The 20,469-nt window shown below is 41.2% G+C and overlaps 2 protein-coding genes and 1 long non-coding RNA gene across 6 annotated transcripts in view; 2 read left to right on the forward strand and 1 right to left on the reverse strand.

Annotated features, from left to right (window-relative positions):
- bcas3 (BCAS3 microtubule associated cell migration factor) overlaps positions 1 to 1,445 on the forward strand; it is a 193,336-nt gene extending 191,891 nt beyond the window's left edge. For all 4 annotated transcript variants that reach the window (XM_043258853.1, XM_043258854.1, XM_043258855.1 and 1 more), the window contains one exon: positions 1 to 1,445. This exon is cut by the window's left edge. In XM_043258853.1, coding sequence (XP_043114788.1) covers positions 1 to 33 — 33 coding nt within the window. In that variant the 3' untranslated portion in view covers positions 34 to 1,445.
- Positions 1,446 to 1,716: 271 nt separating this feature from the next.
- LOC122358902 lies at positions 1,717 to 8,874 on the reverse strand. The gene is made up of 2 exons (XR_006252657.1): positions 8,404 to 8,874; positions 1,717 to 2,025 (listed from the first exon to the last, which is right to left on the reverse strand). It is a non-coding gene; the product is annotated as an uncharacterized LOC122358902 (long non-coding RNA).
- A 331-nt stretch (positions 8,875 to 9,205) lies between these two features.
- tbx2b (T-box transcription factor 2b) lies at positions 9,206 to 17,084 on the forward strand. Its single transcript, XM_043258866.1, has 7 exons — positions 9,206 to 9,994; positions 10,764 to 11,031; positions 12,248 to 12,394; positions 13,416 to 13,492; positions 13,691 to 13,857; positions 14,460 to 15,067; positions 15,584 to 17,084. The coding sequence occupies exons 1-7, from the start codon at positions 9,633 to 9,635 to the stop codon at positions 16,016 to 16,018; spliced, it is 2,064 nt and encodes a 687-aa protein (XP_043114801.1). The 5' UTR covers positions 9,206 to 9,632; the 3' UTR covers positions 16,019 to 17,084.
- The last annotated feature ends 3,385 nt before the right edge of the window (positions 17,085 to 20,469 follow it).

Here is a 20,469-nt window from a genome sequence, read left to right on the forward strand (position 1 = left end):
CCCCTCAGCCTCTACCCCACTGCATTCCCCTAAAAGCAGCCGTCCCGCCCGAGGAAACGTCTGTCGTCTTTGGACAATCTTGACAGTACAACAACAATACATCGACACAGCTCCATCCTGCGCCGCTATATCTTTTCTCTCTGTTCTTTAAAATGTGGATTTTCCTTTAATCAGATACGGCACGCAGGAAAACCCTGTTCAATCAGGCCCTGCGTTAACGTCTTTTGTCATCCACTTCCCTCATAGATTAATGTTAACATCGCTTCCACCTGAGAGAGAGAGAGAGAGAGAGAGTGCATGGATATTAACCTTGACGGGTCGGATGAACCGTAGAAGGGATCCGCTGGAGCTGCCACTTTTCTCAAAGATGTGTCATATTACCGATATCATTATCAGTCGAACTTCCAGTGCGTGTCTTTATTGAACGCTGGGTGTGGGAGAGTGTGTCCTGATTACCTCTCTGTAGTTGAGTTTAGGTTTGAGCTTATAAAGCACTATGGTGATTTTTTTCCGATCAACATATCATAAGCAGTGTTTGATATATTTTAGTAGACATGTACTGTAGTTCACATTTGATTTGACTTTTATAGGTAATCAAACACGGTCATGTTTACAACCCAATCTCGTGTTACGTTATAGTGTTTATTATTCCGCACATTCTTCTGTATATTTGATTTAGTTTTTTGATTGTTTTAATGAGAGTCAGTTACTTGGATTCGATTTTATTTGCTTCAGTTACTTTCAATTTATGCGTAGGTGTCGCGTACCGATTCATTCAAAAAGGGATTTTTCCGTTCTAAACGATCCACAGCATCCGTTCAGCTCATGCCGCTGATTTCAACACTACCCAAATGTTAAAAAACACGTTCTATCATTATCATCTCCAATATATCATTTTGTATTAGCTTAACTGTTTTAAACGGCTTTGTTTGAAGAGTATCTTTTAGCTTTGCTTGGCTAGATTTAACGTTTCGCATACGTAACACACAGTTATTGATAAATACCAATTAAACAAGAAATGTGAATACACGGTCCTAATCATCAGCTTGTCAAAAAGCTAAAAGAGCCCGCTGTTGGCTGGCAGCTCTGTGCATGTTGAAAGCCTCAGTAGCTGGAGAGGAAACATAAAGAGATTGTTCACTGTAATTTATAACGGCATTCAAGTTGGCATGACTTCAGGTCCGAATGCAGCGCACATGCTTTGTATGAACTATATTTTTTGTAACAACACTTACGCGATGTGATCTTGAAATAGGAATTTATGCAAGTGAATTTAACAAGTCTTCTATACATTTGTGTGTTTTGCTTAATACAGCATATGCTTTCTGATTTCCTTAAGTTTGTTGTGTTCCCTTGTTAACTTACCTTGCTCTCTCCTGAATATATTTGTTATAAAAAAATAAATAAATAAATAAATGCATTTAAATGACGAGGTAAAAATCTGGGCCCGAGGCTACGAATCTCAATCACTTCCTTTCCGTCTCGGTGTGTGTGTGCGTTTTGTGCTGTGATTTACAAATGAAAGGTTTCTTTGCAATGTGCAACTTTAGCAGCCGTAAAAATGTCAAATTTTAAACGCATCGCTATATTTAACTTTGCTATCAAATAGGCAGCAATATATAATAACGGGTAATTTTGTCATTTTCTTACAAAAGTATAATTCGTGTGCAACTTGACCTGCTGCAGTAGGCAGATAATATAACAAAAAAGCCATTGTTTTTTGTCGTCATAGTGATCTTTATTGTACCGAGTCAAACAAGCAGATTGTTTTTTTTCCCCTTTCCATCATCACCAGCATCTTCTCATCACTTCTCCCTTTAAAAAGCACACACACACACACACACACACACACACACACACACTCTCAATCGCTTCCCACAGTGTCTCAAAGGCGGCGTGAAGCAGTCATCATGACGGTGTGGAGGACAGTGGCAGAGCTCACACTCTCTGTCTGGGAAGGTCAGCCCTCGTTCCTCTCCGTCTCCCTCCAGACCGCCAGTGCCACCTTATCACCGGAGCGACAGCCTATAAATACCAACAGAAGATAGCAGGCATTTCAGTGAGGAGTGTCAGAGGTTTCCTCCTCTCTGTGGGGTCAGAAGGCTGCTGTGCAAATTTGTACATTCAGTTAAAGAAGCGTTAATCTATAAGCAGTCTGCCGTTTAGTCACTGTGGCGCTGATACGCAATCTACTATGAGTCAATCTGTCGAGGCTTGTTGGCAATCCGTGTAAGATTTTGTGGCTGTTTGTTCCAAAACACTCCTGGAATACTCTGCGCTCTATGTATCCCAATGGGAATGGGCTCCATTCAGTAAGAGGCTGTTTTCTGGCACGGCCGCTGGTCTCTCCCCCCTTCGGAGGTCATGCATCCCTTAACTACTAACTGAACTAACGCCTGCTCCTCTTGAACCATAAACAGAAAACAGAAGATGTATTTAAAGGGGGTCGGGGGATGGAGAACAAGAACCTCAAGCACCTTAGCATCAATGATATTAGTGGATTTTTCTTAACACCTTAACAAAAACACAATAACGGGTTTTTAATCTGCATGAAGATAAAAGTAAAAGCCTGTACCTTATGATAAGTTTGAAGATTTTATTTGCATTATGCATGAGTCTACTGTACAAAAACAGTATTATAAAAAATGTATTAATATACGTCATTCAGGTAACAAGTGTATCTCACTATATTTTGTTATATCTTGCTATGATTTTTTGCAAACGTGATATGTATACAAATATCTTTTATATTAAAAAAAAAAAGTCAATTCATTTTAAACACTTAGCAGTGTTGTGAAGGTAAACACGAGGCTTGTAATGTTAAATTAAACTGTAAAACGGTCACGTTTATAGCCTGTAGTTACATTTCACAATCCCACTCATTATATTTTAAAGACGCTCTTCGTCGAAATGTTAAAGAAATTCGCTTCACGAAAGCTTTTGTGAAAATGTCAAAATATGCACTTTATTCGATTGAGCTATTAACTTATTATAGGCCTATACGACGTATTTTCATACACGGAAAAAGGGCTCTGGTTGATAGGATTCTGCCCGCTGTCTTCCAGTAATCGCTTCACGCTGTAATGGTCTGTCACCTGAAGCACTGTAGACTGGATCACATCTCACAGCTCCTGCTGGATTAAAGGGGTCGGTGTTGACATTAATGTGTGACACGTACTATTTCTCAATTAGCCGCTGAATAGCCTCGATTAGATCAACTTATCTCCAGGATCCCGCACCTGAACGCGTCCTGATCGAAACGACGGGCGTCTGTTTGCCGCTAACAGAACAATCTTCTTTATCTTCCAGTCATTCTCACTGAATAGCGCCGGATTGATTGTGAAAGGGGCTTGTTTTATATTATTGATGTTACTACTTAAGAGTTTGCCCCTACCCCTTATTTCGCACCCTTTTACAACGACGAGTTGAACTTTCCTGTTTGAAGCAGTCTGTGGAAAAACATTATTAAGTAGCCCGTAAAGTGCATATAAAGTAGATTCAGGGGCATTAATTCTAAAGTCAAATCATAAAGGAAACTTGCAAATCGTGCATGCAAATATAATATAGAACATTTGTTTATTTATTCACATTACACGACATATTTCTGACTGCGGGTGATTAAATGACTGAATGAGTTTGTATTTTATGTGTGTTCTTTAGAGAAAAAATACGTTTTTTACGGCCATGTGTTTAAAGTGAGTGTGTATATTCACCACTAAGTAGATGTAACTGCGCATGTGCCACAACAAGGAAGAAATGAAAAATAAACCATTATTTGACGAATAATGTCTAATTTTATGCGATATATATATCTACACACACACACACACACACACATATATATATATATATATATATATATATATATATATATATATATATATATATATATATATATATATATATATATTACAATAAATAAAATACATTCAATTGGTCTTTTTAAATTCAAATTCAAATATGTGGTGCCAAATGAGTGAGCAAATGAATTCCTTTTCATTAATGATTTGACTAATCGGATAATCAGTTAATGACATTATTAAAAGTTAAATGTATGATGAAAAACATGATGGATGGTTAAATGTGAAGGCAATATACAGCGTGCATCAACCACAAATAACTATAAACTTTGCAAAGGGGTAAAACACTTGTTGCACATGAACGGAAAAGATGGGCTCAGTCAGCATCACACAACACAAAACCTCAGGGGAGCGAGAACGTCCGGTGTGTGTGTGTGTGTGTGTGTGTGTGTGATCATAAACCAAACTAATAAATCACTGCTTTAATTACTAATACGGTGTGACATTCACACATCTCTCCATATCAGCTTCTAATACACGTGTTAGTACTTGCGATTATGTAACCCCAAACATTTTTTTTAAATATTATAATCTATAGCTGTATCAACAGGTTATTGCTAGTGCGACTAAAGCACGAAACAGAGCACGCTATTATTTTCAGTTGGTACGGATGTCATGTTTGCAAAATACAATTACTAATGTGCGATAGGCTGTTTGAGATTATGTATTATAAAATAACCGAGCTAAGCTGTTAGTGTGCTAAACCCGTGCTAGAGGAAAAATGACAAATAAATAGATGTCCGTACTGGAGCAGACCGTGTGTTGTGAATCAGGTGAAGTTCTTCCCCGAGGTCATTAGAGCGCCCCCACCTGTTACCTGAAGAAGGGCTCGCTTCTACTAATAATCAGCCGCGCTTCGCCTAAATCCTTTAAACGTATTTTAAAAAAAGATTTAGTCGTTTTAAGTGGATTCTGAAAGTTCAGTATTGTTAAATCGTTAAGGGAAAACACCGAAAGAGTTCCTGGTGCTGTTGAATCTTTAGTAAAACATCGCAAGAGCGATTGACAATTTCAACCAAGCGGGCTAAAAATATATGAAAAATCTCGATTGTTTTGCAGCGATCGATAACGGTGCGTATTTATGTAGGCTACACAAATCTGCCTTTTTTTCCCTGAATGCCCAAAACCAGGGAACCTGTCAGGATCTCTATAAACTATGTCTTTATCGCTATTATTAAATTACTAAAAATATAAGCGAGGCTCGCTTTCAAACACAGGCCATCTGTCTTGTAAAAAAAAAATAGGCTACAACATAATTATACAAATATGAAGCAATATTTTGCAGCATTAGTAGGCTACTGTTTCAAAAAGTTCAGACCTAACGATGATCCGTGTATCTCTCGGTTTGGGCCAGACTTATATTCTCACAAATAGTAGGTTAGAAACACTTTTGTGACACTTTTCAACAAACGGTCGTGAATTTGCTAAACGCTGTGAGGACGTCCGCAGTCGGCCTCTTTCACACAAATAACGTTTTGCTGTGAATTTAGTGAAATCAACAGGTTCGTGTGAGGATTTAGCGATAGCATCACCCCGGAAGAAAGTGCGATCAAATATAGCGAAAGCAACGTGCTGCGTGTTTTACAGTTACAATGAATTTAGATGTGTGGTGTATACTGTTGCTGATGTACTTTTGAGAAGGAGCAGGTCGCCAGAGATGTCTATAAAATTGTCGTCGCGCATCCATCAGGTACGGCGGACACGTCCAGGGGAGGCTGGCTGTGCGGCGAGCAAACTGTACGATTTGGCGGAATAAGCGCGAGCGGATCAAATGGATGGGTAGTAAGAATGGAGGAGAGAGAGAGAGAGAGAGAGAGAGAGAGAGAGAGAGAGAGAGAGAGAGAGAGAGAGAGAGAGAGAGAGCTGGAGGGAAAGGAGGAGGAGAGAGGGGGCTGCTAGCTGGTGGAGGCGCTGGGTATACATGTGACAAGGGGAAATATGAGGGACTTTGACAGGTCTTAAACGGTCTGGCGCCAAGGCCTCAGTCTACTGGCTAAATATAGCAGGAGAGATGATGCAGAGAGATGATGAAAAGATGAAAAGAAGGAGCAACAATGTAAAAGCAGAAAAAAGAGCAACGGTCATTTAATGATCAGCCCTTGAGGATCATCTGGTTTCATATATGTGAAAGGTATTGCAAAGGTTTGCGTTATCTTTTTGCAGGAACATATTAATTTCCTCAGAACCTGGAAACACAATTAGACACATTGTCTTACAGCGGACAGCGTTTCAAGGACAGAAGCAGATCGTGCAGAAAAGTTTGGCACCGGGCTATTTTTAGCTCACGAAAACGTCCTCTGGTCGAAGCTGATGCTCTCAGTCACCTGACAAACCTTTAACGACGCGTTTCGTCGTTACAATTAATTTGGAAAACGAGCGGTCATCGGTTTCCCGGCGCCTCGTCGTTTTGGCGGTAAACGGCGGCAGGGCTGTGAAAAGTTTTTAAATCGTGTGTGTGATAAGAGTTCAGTGATCACGTTCCTGTCGGTTTAGATGTGTACAGCGGGGAAAATAAATCTGGCGTAATTGCAGAGACTTTGTTGATGTGATCACTTCCTTAAGTATATACATAGAAAACCATTAGCATTCCCACGTGTGGCTAATCTCCTCCCGATCCGAATCGCTCTCTGTCGAAGTTTGATCAAACGACACTATTGATTAGTCCTGTTTCAACACTGTGCCGCGTATTAAACTGCGTATGGGCTACGAAAATGTGTATATTTTTCATAAACGATCTTTAATATTTAAAATCAGGTGCAAGAGCTGTTGAATAAAAGTGGAAAAGGTATTTTCAGGGGAAAAAATGTCTAATAACCAGGAAGTACATTGATCATAAATCGTCAGTCAATGATTTTATTTTAAGCTAACATATTACAGGTATTTTTGGTTTGCCAAAAGTATTTCCGTGTAATTAATTACACTTCATTTAGAATGATCACTTTATATTATAAAACCTGGCGTAGGAGAATTATGTGCTTATTTTACCCGACCGAGAAAGTGTTTTAGCTTTAAATGATGAAGATTTTACTTCAGGAGACGCTGATCACATTCTTGTTTGCCGTTTCGTTTGGCTACATTTAAACGTCCTTCATCGCGAAGCAGAAAAACGTTTTATTGTCGCACAGTGATTTTTGGACGTTTTTCGTTTGCGGTAGCATTGGTTTATTTTCATTCAGTATCACGTGCGTCTGCTGTTATTTTCACGAAACACGTATCCTATTCGAATAATTAGCATACCTGTGTGGTAAATGCGCGCACGTCCCGCGTTTTCTTGTCAGTTTCAATAAACCCCGCTTTATCTCCGTGTCTGTTCACTCGTGGCTCCGGCAACAAGTGTCTGCTCACTTTGTCCCCGCTTTCTTCGTTCCCGGCGCGGGTTCAGCTATCGTTATGCAACGTTACCGCGTGTAGGCTAATTTACCTTTTCAACAAACAGTCACGAATTTGCTTAACGCGTTGTCCTCGATTAATATTCAATGTTCAATTAAAAAACGCGCGGTGCAATTATTTCTTGCAAAGACATTCTAGCTGTTTTGACGGCATTATTACGTGAGCGGCAATCCGTAATACTCTCTAGCAATGAAACCTAAGCCCTCTAAACCATTTTACATCCAATTCCGCGAATATCACAAATCGTGCGACTAAGTAGCTACAAAGAGCCAATATTCAACCTCCTCGCTGCTTTTTTTTATTATTATAAAGAACAGCTGCACACGAATCCAGTTTCCGGTCAGCTGTTGACCAAAAATAATAATAATAATAATTTGTAACCTTTCGGTATTTTACAAGCAATATTTGTGAACGCTATCGGGTCCTCTCTGGCGCGGTAAGGGTTAAACATACAGCCTGTCATCGTGTTCTGCTGATTTGTATCGAAGTGTAAAAGTGACAACATTCCGCAACCGGTTGAATCCGTCCGCACGGAAAGCATAGATCGGGCATTGATACGTTTCGAAAATATTGGAACTATTCGGTGCGACGTCTGGTCGTGAAAATACTAACTTATAAAAGATCGCGAGTCGTTTGGAGACAAAGAAAGGCAAGCGCAAGCCAAAACTTTAGCGTGAATGCTAAAAGGATTGGAGTGCACTGTTAGAGGATTTTGGAGTAAATATGAACTGACAAGAGACGGGTCTTACTGCGGTACGTCAGCCGACTGGCGCCAAGCGGCTATCTAACAAACCCAATCCAAGTAAATCTAGAGTCCGCGAGTGGATTTCTTAAAGGTATACACTACACTTATGGCTCGACCCGCTGCTAAAACTACAGGTCCAAAATAGACGGTGAACATTTAGTGGCGTGGCAGTTAAACCTAAACGCATCGAGACGTGTGTTATTTTTTGAGAGCACAACGAGGCGCGTTACACCTGAACGCGCAGCGTTAGGATCGATGAAATACACGTAAATGTAAATTCGTGAATACAATACCTTCACAGTTGTATTTGTGTGTTGCGACACACGTGGAGTAAATAAAAAAACAATATTAGTAGTTAACCGCAGACGCCTGTGAAGAGTTAACAGTTAAGAGTAATGCAGCACTCACCAAAATTATCTTTACATTGGTCTTTAGACTCCGTCAACTCTCTTCCTCTTTCTTCGGTGGGTATAGCGCGTGGCTGCGCGCTTTGAATGACCCGGGGCACAATTTAAAGCACCAATGTCCCATTATTGGCTGCCGTTCCTCACATGAAGTCTGTCGCGACACACGCAGGAAGCGCGGAAATAGTTATTCAATTCACACGCGCGACGAGGTCCTTTGGCTATGGGCGTGCGGCGCTATTTTATGAACAAAATGCTCGCGCTTTGCTTTTGACACGCACGGCGGAAAAGAATGAACGTCATTTGGTGTGCCCCTGATATTTTTATTGACTATAACGAATAGTCGTCCTCAATTTGTAATGTTTTAAAATGTGCTGCCAAGGAAAAGCGTGTCATGTTTTGCGCTAGCTAACCATAACAATATGCGCTTTTTGTTCATTTACACGTCAGTAATCTTAATTCCTATCTTTCAGTGTGTGTCGGAGGATGAGTTTGCTCCTCGAACAAGGAGGCATCGTAATTATAAAGCGCAAGCCGACCGAGGTGCAGTCACCACCGGCTAAGCACTGAGGGCTGACCCGCTGCTTGGCTTGGAGACGGGGGTGGGATTTCCCGATCTTTTCTGTCATTGGTTAATATTTTATTCTGTTGACATGTTTTCTTACTGCTAATGCTTCCGACACCTTCTCGTCCACCCCCTCTCCTTGAGCCTGGCCGGAGCTGTCAAAACCACGCCTATGGAGGCCCACAATTGGTCCAGAAAGCGTAAAATCAGCAATCAAGGGGGCTTGGTTCATTAGTGCTGGGATCAGAGCAGGAAGGACATGTGAGATAGTTACAGTTGTACAGTGGACAGGGCAAGATCTAACCATTTCGACTCCGTGTCTGCGTAGAATGACTGCGCTTGAATGGACATCCGCATCGAAAGAGTAATCTTTTTATGAGAGCAACTGTTGGAGAACAGGAATCCCCAAATCCGCCTTCAAAGCGTCGCTGCGCTCACTTTGACTGATATTATTACGGGGACTTCGTGGAAACTAGCAGCTACGGGAGTTAAAGTGGAAGATCCTCGCCGCTGTCTTTGCTCGCCTTTTCGCGATTCGCATTTTGCCGAAATTGCCTTGCTGCGCTTTTCCTTCTCGTAGTGAGACAGTTTATCGCCGGGATACGCGCCGATTTTGCCAGAGAACACCACTGAATATATTTTTTCCACTACGATTGTTGGATGCACCGATGAGAGATCCAGTTTTTACAGGGACTGCGATGGCTTACCACCCTTTCCACGCTCACCGGCCGACCGACTTTCCCATGTCAGCTTTTCTAGCGGCCGCACAACCCTCCTTCTTTCCGGCTCTGACCTTGCCTCCCGGGGCTCTCACGAAGCCGATCCCGGACCATACCCTCGCCGGAGCCGCGGAGGCTGGGCTCCATCCGGCTCTGAGTCACCATCATCAGGCAGCTCATCTTCGCAGTCTTAAGAGCCTGGAGCCAGAGGAAGAGGTCGAAGACGATCCAAAAGTCACACTGGAAGCGAAGGATCTATGGGACCAGTTCCACAAATTAGGAACAGAAATGGTTATTACGAAATCTGGCAGGTGAGTTGACGGCTGCTGTATTCGTAGTCTTTTGTTTCGGTGTTTATACGAGGGAATGCTACGATGCACTCCGCGTATATTCCACAATAAATTCGACGTTCGTGCAGCACAGCAGGCCCAGTAAATTCATTACTAAACCTCTGTCTTCTTCACATCGCTACCCTTCGCCATTGCGCCTTTATTTTCACGTCAATGTCTTGCGCCCTGAACTGGCTGACCTAATTATTATGTCAAAGAGACTGCAGAAATGAATGTGTTACTGTCAGAGCATGTGTACCTGAACGATTCATCTGCTCATTTGACTTATGAAAACGAAATGGGGAAAGTACAAGCGATGCGTATTCTGTGGCTAGCAAAAGGAAAACAGCTGAGGCTTTTTGCTGCTTATATCAATAGCAACAAATTATTGACTTTCGAGGCACGGTGTGGCACAGTTAAATCGTGCTTTCTTTTAGTTCGAACAGAGAAATGCTTCCCTCGGTCTGCTTATGCACTGAGGTGACAATAAACTATTTTATGTAAATAACCTGCCGCTTTCACGGAAGATTGAAGTCTTGCGGCGAGCTAAATTATCTGCAGCCGAGTGAAATGTTAATATTTGTTGAACGTGTATTTTTAGTGCGGTTGTTTTATTTAATAAATCTAGCTAAGGTAAACAAAACGTTTAAATATCATTTGGTTGTGTTGTTAAAACGTTAAGACCGCATCTGCCCACGTTTGCAAAGAAAAAGGGGGTTTGATTTATGGACGTATTTCCTTTTTCCTTCAGGAGAATGTTTCCACCTTTTAAAGTCCGCATCAATGGACTCGATAAAAAAGCCAAGTATATTCTGTTGATGGACATTGTGGCTGCCGACGACTGCCGCTACAAGTTCCACAACTCCCGCTGGATGGTGGCGGGGAAGGCCGACCCGGAGATGCCAAAGCGAATGTATATACATCCGGATAGCCCAGCTACCGGGGAACAATGGATGGCTAAGCCTGTTGCTTTTCATAAACTGAAGCTAACCAACAACATTTCGGACAAACACGGATTTGTAAGTAACCCGTTTTTCTTTGTAAATAACACGTCTTGTGTGTTGCACGAAGGCCTGCTGTAATTGTGTGCCATTGTGTAATACATAAATATAAATGTACTGCCATCTGTGGTTTGTAATGCCTAAGCTCGTAATGCTTACGCTCTTTATTCATGGGCGATATGTGTGTATATATATATATATATATATATATATATATATATATATATATATATATATATATATATATATATATAAGTGTGTGTGTGTGTGTATGTGTGTGTGTTAGCGTATTTAATTTATTCGGCCACGTAGAATTCTTTACTGTCGCCACATTTCTTTCTTTCTTTGTTTCGGCAAGCTCATGAACCAGATACGAGGTATTAATTTTATTCGTTATAAATAACGATGACATCGACAGCTCGGTTATGTAACGTAAATACTTCATCCTGCGTTTTTTTTTCTTGGCCCCTGTTACTTCTATTGTTTACGATGGACGCAGAGCGCTATAACTTTTATGAGGGGGTGGAAGTGACAAAAACACGAGGTCAAAAGAAGCGGAGAGAGCTCGAATCACGCTACAGTAAACGAGTTTACAAACAGTGACGGTGAAAGTGTAACTCGCGCCGTTTTGAGTCAGCGCGGCAACGAACTGCACAGGTAGAGCGACCCGTGCGGTCTCTGGTAGTTGAGTGAACCGCGTTGAGACGGATGCGATGATCCTGACCGATACTCTATACATGAGCATGCAGTCAAATATAGTGTGTGACCTGCTCCCCTACGCGACTTGCAAACAAATCGACTGGAAACAAATGAAACATTTACATGCATGGCACAACCATTTGATATTTGTACAGCCAAACAGAAAATGTATACATATATTTTGTGTGTGTGTGTGTGTGTGTGTGTGTTGATCATCGCATTTTGTAATGCTTTCTTGAACGGTACGATCCGTAAACCCATTTTAAAGCATCTTTTTGAGATTGAATTCGCGTTATGATAATAGCACCACCACATCATTCATGTCGCATGTTCCCGTGACTGTTTTCTGTCTACCTGCCACCGGCCCAGGCCTGTTGTTATACGTGATTTAACCCAAGAACAATATTTCCACTATTACTGCGTATGTTATGCGGTATTTATCGTCTAAAACGATTCTGAAGACTAATGACTCGAATGGATAATTATTTTGACAAGCACTAATGTTTTCCATTTCTCTTCCTCTCCTTCTCATTAGACCATCCTGAATTCAATGCATAAATACCAGCCCAGGTTCCACATTGTGAGAGCCAACGATATTCTGAAGCTTCCGTACAGCACTTTCAGGACATACGTTTTTCCCGAGACCGATTTTATTGCTGTCACCGCTTATCAAAACGACAAGGTACGTAAGCTCCCTGTATTTCGACGGACCTCACAGGTGCGCGCTGTGTAACGTACAGCTTTAAACATTTCTGCTTTTGTTCTTCTGTGCGGATTTACAGTATACTCTCACTCAACGAGAGGAGCGGTATTTACAGAGGTAGGCTGCTAGGCCTGTTCGGAATATGCGAAAGTGTATCTCTAAAGCATTTCAAACAGCTCGTGTCCGGTGCTACTTCAAGCTACTGCTCATGTTAATTGTAGTCTGTGTCCAAGGGGCCTAGCGAGCTTGTCGGTATCGTAAAGTTTATGACACAGAGTCACAATCGATTAGCAGGCACTTAAGCTCGCCGGTTTGTCCGGGAGCTACACACTCCGAGGCTCAGCAATCAAAGCGTGTCAGTTGCTAAACGCAAAAAAAAAAAAAAAAAAAAAAAAAAAAAAAGCAGGGGCCATCTAGCTTAGCGATCTGTGAACTTCGAGGCCTTGGTTTCTCCTGAATTTATAGCCCACGGCGTCCAAATCGCTCGGGCACAGCGAAAATCGCTCTGTTACATCGCTCTGTATTTTCATGGAACTTGTAAAAACTGGCAATGATTCAAACCGCACTATTAATTATTGATAGCAGGTCGGCGTCACTTCTCTAGTTCGCCTCTCTTGTTCTCTCCGCTGTGCTGCGGAGAATAGCAATTTGACAAATGGAAAATGTTTACTCGCGGAATCTCCTCAGGGGGGTCGTGATTTGATCTTTTTCATTAAACATTTTTAATAATTAAATTAGCACTTTAATGTCGTCCGCGCGGCGTGTTTAACAGAGGTGGGGTAACAAATGACGATCGCGCCACTTCTAGGGGCTTTGCTTTTTATGCATTTAAATCTGGATACTCTACTCGCAGATTATGCATTCGTGCAGCGTGACATTTATAGGACAGCCACGATTAATAACGTTATAATGACATTGCAATATCATGCTGCTGTATTATTGTTTTAAAAAATTACGAATAATAAAATATATGCGTCCTTTTTTTTTGGTTTGCATTCAGATAACACAGCTGAAGATTGACAATAACCCCTTTGCCAAAGGCTTCAGAGACACGGGGAATGGTAGAAGGGAAAAAAGGTGGGTTTTGAAAACTTTACGGTTCGCACGCATTACGCAATGCAAAATGGCCGGATTCAAAGCTTAGCGAAATGTTTAGATTTATTTCATTGCACGGTTGTATTATTTATAATATTCATTTGTAATTTACCGTGCGATGGGTCCATTTAGGTAAAATGTCGTTTCTCACTTTTTATTGTTTTTTTTGGTTTTTTTAAGGAAACAACTGACCCTTCCGTCATTACGCATGTATGAGGATCAGTGTAAAGTGGACCGTGATGGCGCGGACTCTGATGCTTCCTCAAGCGAACCTACCACCGTCAGAGATGCTGGTCATTCACCTGGTCCGGTTTCCAGCCCACTCAGATTTAACCGGAGCAGCAGAGGTAGGTCTAAATCTATTAATAAATGATATCGCTATGCTTCAAGATCACTGAGAGGAAACATGCCTAAGTGTCATATCATTTACAAGCCGCTGTATTATGCCTTTAGCGTTTTTCAAGACTAGCCTGCTTCAATAATTCACAAAGCAATTTTAATAGAGTTTATCGTGAAGCGAATGTGCTGATAAAATCAATTTCTCAAAGAATGTATATGGTTAATTCATCTGGAGCAACACATAAGGCCTAGATTACAGCCCTGAATTACATTTTCGTTATATTTACATTACGCCTGGATGTAGAAAACATTCAAAGCTATATATATATATATTTTTTTTAAATTGGGTAGTTATTTCTATTTCGTCGCGATTATTTTTAGTTGTTCTCATAGTTAGCCTGCCAAGCATTATTTTAGCAATTAATATCTTATTATAAAGTAGTCTGTTATAAACTGTACGAAAACGTCGTCGGCTTGTCAAACGTTAGGGATTAGAATCAAGCGACTCTAAGACTCCATTTCAACAAAGTTTTTCGTTTTTTCGTTTTTTTTTTTTTTTTTTTTTTTTTGTATTGAACACGTGGATAAAAAGTATTCTGTCCCACCACAGATGATAAAACATGCACTGACAGCGAGCACGAACTGGACCAGCAGGATGAGCGGTGCGGTGGCTCCAGCAGTCCCGGACCAGAGCCTCCATCTCCGTTCAGGTCGAGGTGTGAGGACCGGGGGCGCGAGAGGCCTGCTCTGGAGAAGAAAGACGATCACGCGGACTCCCGAAAGTCGAGCGATTCCATATTTAGCATAAGAAACTTGGAGAAAGACAAACTAGAGACCAGGTCGAGGAAAGACAGCGACCTGTCAAAGAAGGACACGGAAAACGGTGGTCTTAGCGGCAGTAAAGACAGCTTCTCTCCTCTAATGGTACAGACAGAGAGTCCTTCGCATTTTGGGGCAGGGCACCTTCAGAGTTTGGCGCTTTCCGGCCTGCACAGTCAACAGTTCTTTAACCCACTAAACACCGGACAACCTCTATTATTTCACCCTGGACAATTTGCAATGGCACCCGGAGCGTTTTCAGCCATGGGCATGGGACATCTACTGGCTTCAGTGTCAGGAGCTGGTGGCCTGGAGAACGGAAGCCTGTCGGCCCAGGGGGCTGGGAGCACCCCGAGTCCTTTTCCCTTTCATCTATCTCAACACATGCTTGCCTCGCAGGTAAGGGAACTCTCCCCATTAAAAATCTAAATGTACGCCTATGCCACTGTATGTCCTGTCTGGTTATGGATGCGTAACATTGGTTACGTCAAGCGATACGGTCTTTGCTCGCAACATTGGCAGTTTTTATTCATTTGCATTACTTACACGGAAATACAAATGCATTGCAAAACTTCATCCGTTGAATAAAGTCAGATCCGGATTTTTTTTAATTTCTTAAAACCTAGCATTATCTCTTAAAGAAGATTAACAGTGAAGCAGATCGATTCGTCGCATCTTTGTTTTTTTTTTCGGTTGTCCCGGTCGGCAGCGATTACTCGTAGCGTTTGTTTCCGCGCGCTTTAAAAGTCAATAAACAGGCCTGCCGCTGAAATCAGACGGACTGCGAACAGGTGGCACTCGTTCATCTGCGCAAATACCGGATCTCTGGAAATTCGTCACGTAGCAGATCCTCGCCTTTCAAACCGGTGCACGGTCGGTGTGCTTAAAGTCGCTAACTCGTGTCTCTTATTACAGGGCATCCCGATGCCAACCTTCGGTGGACTCTTTCCGTACCCCTACACCTACATGGCGGCGGCAGCTGCGGCGGCCTCTGCGCTTCCCGCGAACAGCAACACGGCCTCCTCGCTCTCAAGGAACCCGTTCTTGAGCAGCTCTGCTCGCCCTCGCCTGCGATTCAACCCTTATCAGCTCCCCGTGTCCATCCCTCAAAGCACAAACCTGCTCACCACCGGATTGCCAAGCGGCCTGAACCCCTCGTCCGAATCGTCCAAATGCGGTAGCAGGGAAGCCAGTCCTGCGCCTGATCACAAATCGGGGGCGAGTCAGAGAAACGGCTCACCGAAAACGACAATGAAGGAATCCATCAATGAACTTCAGAACATTCAAAGACTAGTGAGCGGCCTAGAGAGTCAGCGGGAGACTTCCTCACCTAGGGATTCGCCCAAGTGATCAAGCATCCCCAAACCTATCCAGGGCATGACTTGAATTGCCAGAGGATTTTATTAAGTGGTTCTCTGCGAGAAATTTCATTACGTACTGTTTTTGCGCGTGGACGACTGGAGCGGGGGAGAAAAAAAAAAGCAAACAGCAGTCAAGAAGTAAAAATGAATAAAAGAAAACGTTGGACACGGTTCTGTTGGTGGTGGAGAGATGCTGCGAAGACAATCTATGGTCTAGCCTAATTAACTCTTGATAGAACACGCACCAATCTACTTAAAAAAGAGAAGAGAAAAGAAAGGAAACAAGGAATTTACAAATAACATACTTCTTTTTTTTTTTTGTCAGTGGGATCACTGCTGGTTGCAATATATCTAAATGGTGATTCGCGTAAAATCTGTAGACTGAAAACATCCGAGCTACATCCAAAACGAAAAAGAAAAGAAGAAGAAGAAGAAGAAATAAAAATAAAAAGGGATCGACATGACAGTTGGACCGTTAGTTGGGCTAAATCCGACAGACAGTTGTATCTGATCTATTTAATGTAATTATTATTAAAAGAAACCTAATTCTGTAAATAAGCTACAAGGACCTAAGAATATGCAAATTGGTATTAATTTATTCAAAGCTGTACATTTGCGTGTACATAATATTTAGAGTTTAACTCGTTGCATTATTTTCTTTTTTGTTTTGTTTTGTTTTGTTTTCTTCATTTTTCACTATGGTTGTTGTAAACGAAAGCTATAGCGTTTGTTGTTTGGAGACAGAAGGTGTTCCTATCTGTGATGCGTTGCTGTTTAATCTGCCTGTGACACGTGATGAAAGCGTGTGCCATCATTGCATTGTAGAAGTCGCTGTAAAAACACTTATCAAGCTGCGGGACTCACAAGGTTTGGGAAACCTCAGGTTAATGTACTCCAACAGAAGAGACCCACATTCCTCTCTTCTCGAGCTGAGTTTATATAAAGAAATATATGAACGTGTCCCGTTGTGCTGGCTGTCCGGATTTTTCTGTTGTTGTTGTTGTTGTAGGATTCTTTCACAATTTCAATAAAAAAAAAATCAACGTGTTTAAATATTTTTACATGTCAGTGACAAGTTGCGCACCTATTTATTCGTGACATAGGTATGTAGCTTATGAAAATGGTTTAGATCATGGACGAAATTGCTTCTTCGAGTGCAAAGAAGAAGAAAAAAATAAGCTAGCAATATTTAGATAACTTCAGCACACAAGCAGAAAAAATTAGTTGGACAGTTTGTTTTAAATGACGGCGAAATAGCCACACCCCCACTATTAGTGATTATTGGTCACAGGTGATAATGATAAACGTCATGTTTTGCGATATGTGGAAAATATTACGTAGAGATGCTTGGTTTTTAAAGAGGTTTTCAAAAATGTAGCATAGCAGCCTAGCCAAAGAAAAAGCTACTGCGCCCTCTGTCGTAGACTTCAGCCCTCATCATTCTTTTATTACGCCTTTATATGTACCTGAAAATTACTTGGGTTTAGACTTTGTTGATTATTACTATTATTTTCACATGAAAAAGAGTATAGGCTACTATTGTCTGATGGGCCTAAAGCTGCAATACAACCTGAAGACCTAAAATATTAGCTTGCGATAGCATATTAAGAGCAATAATACAATTATCTATACTGCAGGCTACTATATAATAATAATAATAATAATAATAATAATAATAATAATAATAATAATATAATATAAATATAATATAAAATAATAACAAATTAAAAGTAAATGTTGCGAAACCAGAGCTTTGCGCACTTAGCCAAACATTTTTTTTTAGAAAACGCAAACGTGTTATTTGCGATATATTTATTATAGCCCATTTAAATTCATAAAAATGTGAAATAATGACAGTGTTGCCGTTCGTTTATTTCTGTCAGATGATGACCCATTAAAAAAAGTGCTGAAGCGGCTTACAGTTGCCATGGTTACCTGCTCAGGAAACGCGGCTCAGGTCCGCAGGCGTCAATTTAGCGCAAGGTAAAAATAATAAAATAAATTTAAAAAAGCTCTATTATTACTTACAAATTAATTTATAAAGGCTAATAAAACTAATATAAATAATAAAAATAACAATAGACGAATAATAATAATAATGATAATATTAATAAATATACTACATCATTGTACAAAGACCAGAGGTCTAAATTTGAACCTTTTATCGTTTCCTGCGTTTCCTGCTGAGTACAATGCAACCTATTGTGCCGTTTTAAGCCTATTTATAGTCGTAGAACTGCAACGTACGAGTATTTATAGACAATGCTCGACTCGGAAGCAGAACTAGCCTCGGCTCTCCCACCCACCTCCTGTCCTTCATTCTCTTCCAGCGACCCAGATACGTCGTGAGCTTTCTGGCACCGACCATTAATGGTTCGAGCACGCCCGGAACGCAGTCCAGGCCGCCGAGCCGTAATGAGCCGATAAGCTGCACAGCAGAGTAGAAATATTAGGGGGAAACTACTCTGGTGTTCTAGTGAAAGGGTTAAGTGCTGCGGATAGGAGGTTAGGGAGGATGAGAGTTTGGACGCCCAGCCACTCTGGCAGCAGACAGCCCTTTGTCCAGCAACCGGCGCCTGTCGCCTGCCTGCCGGCCATGAGCTTCCCCACACCCGCGTACAAAGGGACAGATCCCGAGAGCTACAGCTCCTAATTAGAGATCCCCCCCTCGTTCCTCTTCTTTTCTTTCTCGTGCTATAACCACAAGCCCTCGTTTTCATTAAGGGGCCATTGTTAAACGCTGTTATATTCAATTAACAGACCGAACAACTCGTTGTCAAAACTAATCAGTCAATGACCAATCAATAGACAAGCAATTACGTTTCTGGTACAGGACAAAAAAAAAAAAAAAACTAGCCAAGTGTTTACATATTTAGCTTTAAGTCACCCGAATCGGAAAGTGAGAAGGAGCGAATCTTGAGCGCGCAGGCCGAGAGTGACATTAAGCGTAGAAGCCAATTACTACTTGTTTCTTTTATATTAAGGGGGAAAAACAGACAAAAGGAGCATTGACGACGTCGGGTTTCTCACAGTCGTCTGGGTGAGTTTTTATCTGATCTGCAGAAGCTGAAACTGAACAGTGAGAAGCTTGAAAATCTATGAAGGCACTGAGGGGTTGAGATGACTTGTTGCTGATATCATTCAATTCTATGAGCCACAGAAATACCATGTAAAAAAAAAAGACGAGCAAAAACCCTTCGGGCTTATTCCTATTTAAAATAATAACAGCCTTGCATCAAAACATTGGCTTACATGCACTTGATCGATCTCTACTGGTTTGTGCAGTTTTTATGTGACACTTGTGTTATACTAATTTCGACCGTAAAACACCATCGTACATCTAAAACCACTTTACAGTTAATCACGTAACGAATAGACTTTACAGTACGCCAGTAATAAAGGAGAGCAAGCATGCTAAACATGCACAGTTCAAAAAGCTCTCAAATTGAACAATTAAACACACTCAGTCATGTTGGGCAAACAAGTTTACAAAGTAAAAGCACACTGGGACACATTCAAGGCAATGGCCAGCTATATAATGAATGTGGGTTTTAACTTAAAGGAAAGGTATTTTCATAAATGTCAGTCCAGGGCAAAATCTCACACATATTTTAAATATTTAAATGTGCGCAGTTTATTAAGTACACCATTTGTTAACCAAAGCAATGGTTCAACATTTCTTCCACATTTGTTGCCGGATTGTTTGAATTTCAATTTCTTACCCGAACAGAGGGACAACGCCACCCGTGTGTTCAATCAAACGTACCTTTTTGTTTTCGAGACGAACACAAGCACGAGCGTAACCAAGACAAGAAGAAAGCAACTTTCAGAAGAATAAATCACCCAGATAAAATATTCAATGGAGTCAAAAAATGTGACAGCTAGCACCTGACAAGCTATAAAGTTTTATTCCTTCTCTTGAAAGGTGGGCGGCGAGGAGAACGTGATGTATCGAGTAAGACAAAGCGATGGGATGGATTTTTTAAATATTACAGTTCTCAAGACAAACATGTAATTCTCCTCACACCTCCTTGTCGAGGCGTTCAAGCTCGAGTGAAGCTGTCAGGATGCGTGTAGATCCCGGAGAGGAGCCTCGTTCTCACACAGGTTGTGCTTTTAGAAAGGACGCTAAAGAGTTTCAGCGTTCTTTCACTGCGTTTCTGTTAACACGCACAAAATCACTTTTTGATCAATCGGAATAAATCAAATCTGAACAAGGGATCCATCGCCACCTTCTGGACATATTAATGGAAAAGAAAATAAGCAATCGGTGACATTCAATGCGTACGCTTCAGAATAAACGTTAAGAGATGATCACAGATTTAGAGGAAGGTAACTGAGAACACATACTTACTGCAAGAAAACAATGCACGAGTACAATTCAAAATCCTAATAATAATTTTGTATCTATTAAAAATCCCCCCCACAAAATGATTAAAT

Source organism: Puntigrus tetrazona, chromosome 15, assembly GCF_018831695.1.
Source record: "Puntigrus tetrazona isolate hp1 chromosome 15, ASM1883169v1, whole genome shotgun sequence".
Taxonomy (NCBI): Eukaryota; Metazoa; Chordata; class Actinopteri; order Cypriniformes; family Cyprinidae; genus Puntigrus; species Puntigrus tetrazona.

What these genes read in the sequence shown, in the direction of transcription:
- tbx2b (XM_043258866.1), top strand. Translation starts at nt 9,633, where the DNA reads ATGAGAGATCCAGTTTTTACAGGGACTGCGATGGCTTACCACCCTTTC. An exon ending in GTTATTACGAAATCTGGCAG is followed by an intron (nt 9,995 to 10,763) that starts GTGAGTTGACGG and finishes TTTTTCCTTCAG; the next exon opens with GAGAATGTTTCCACCTTTTA. An exon ending in AACACATGCTTGCCTCGCAG is followed by an intron (nt 15,068 to 15,583) that starts GTAAGGGAACTC and finishes CTCTTATTACAG; the next exon opens with GGCATCCCGATGCCAACCTT.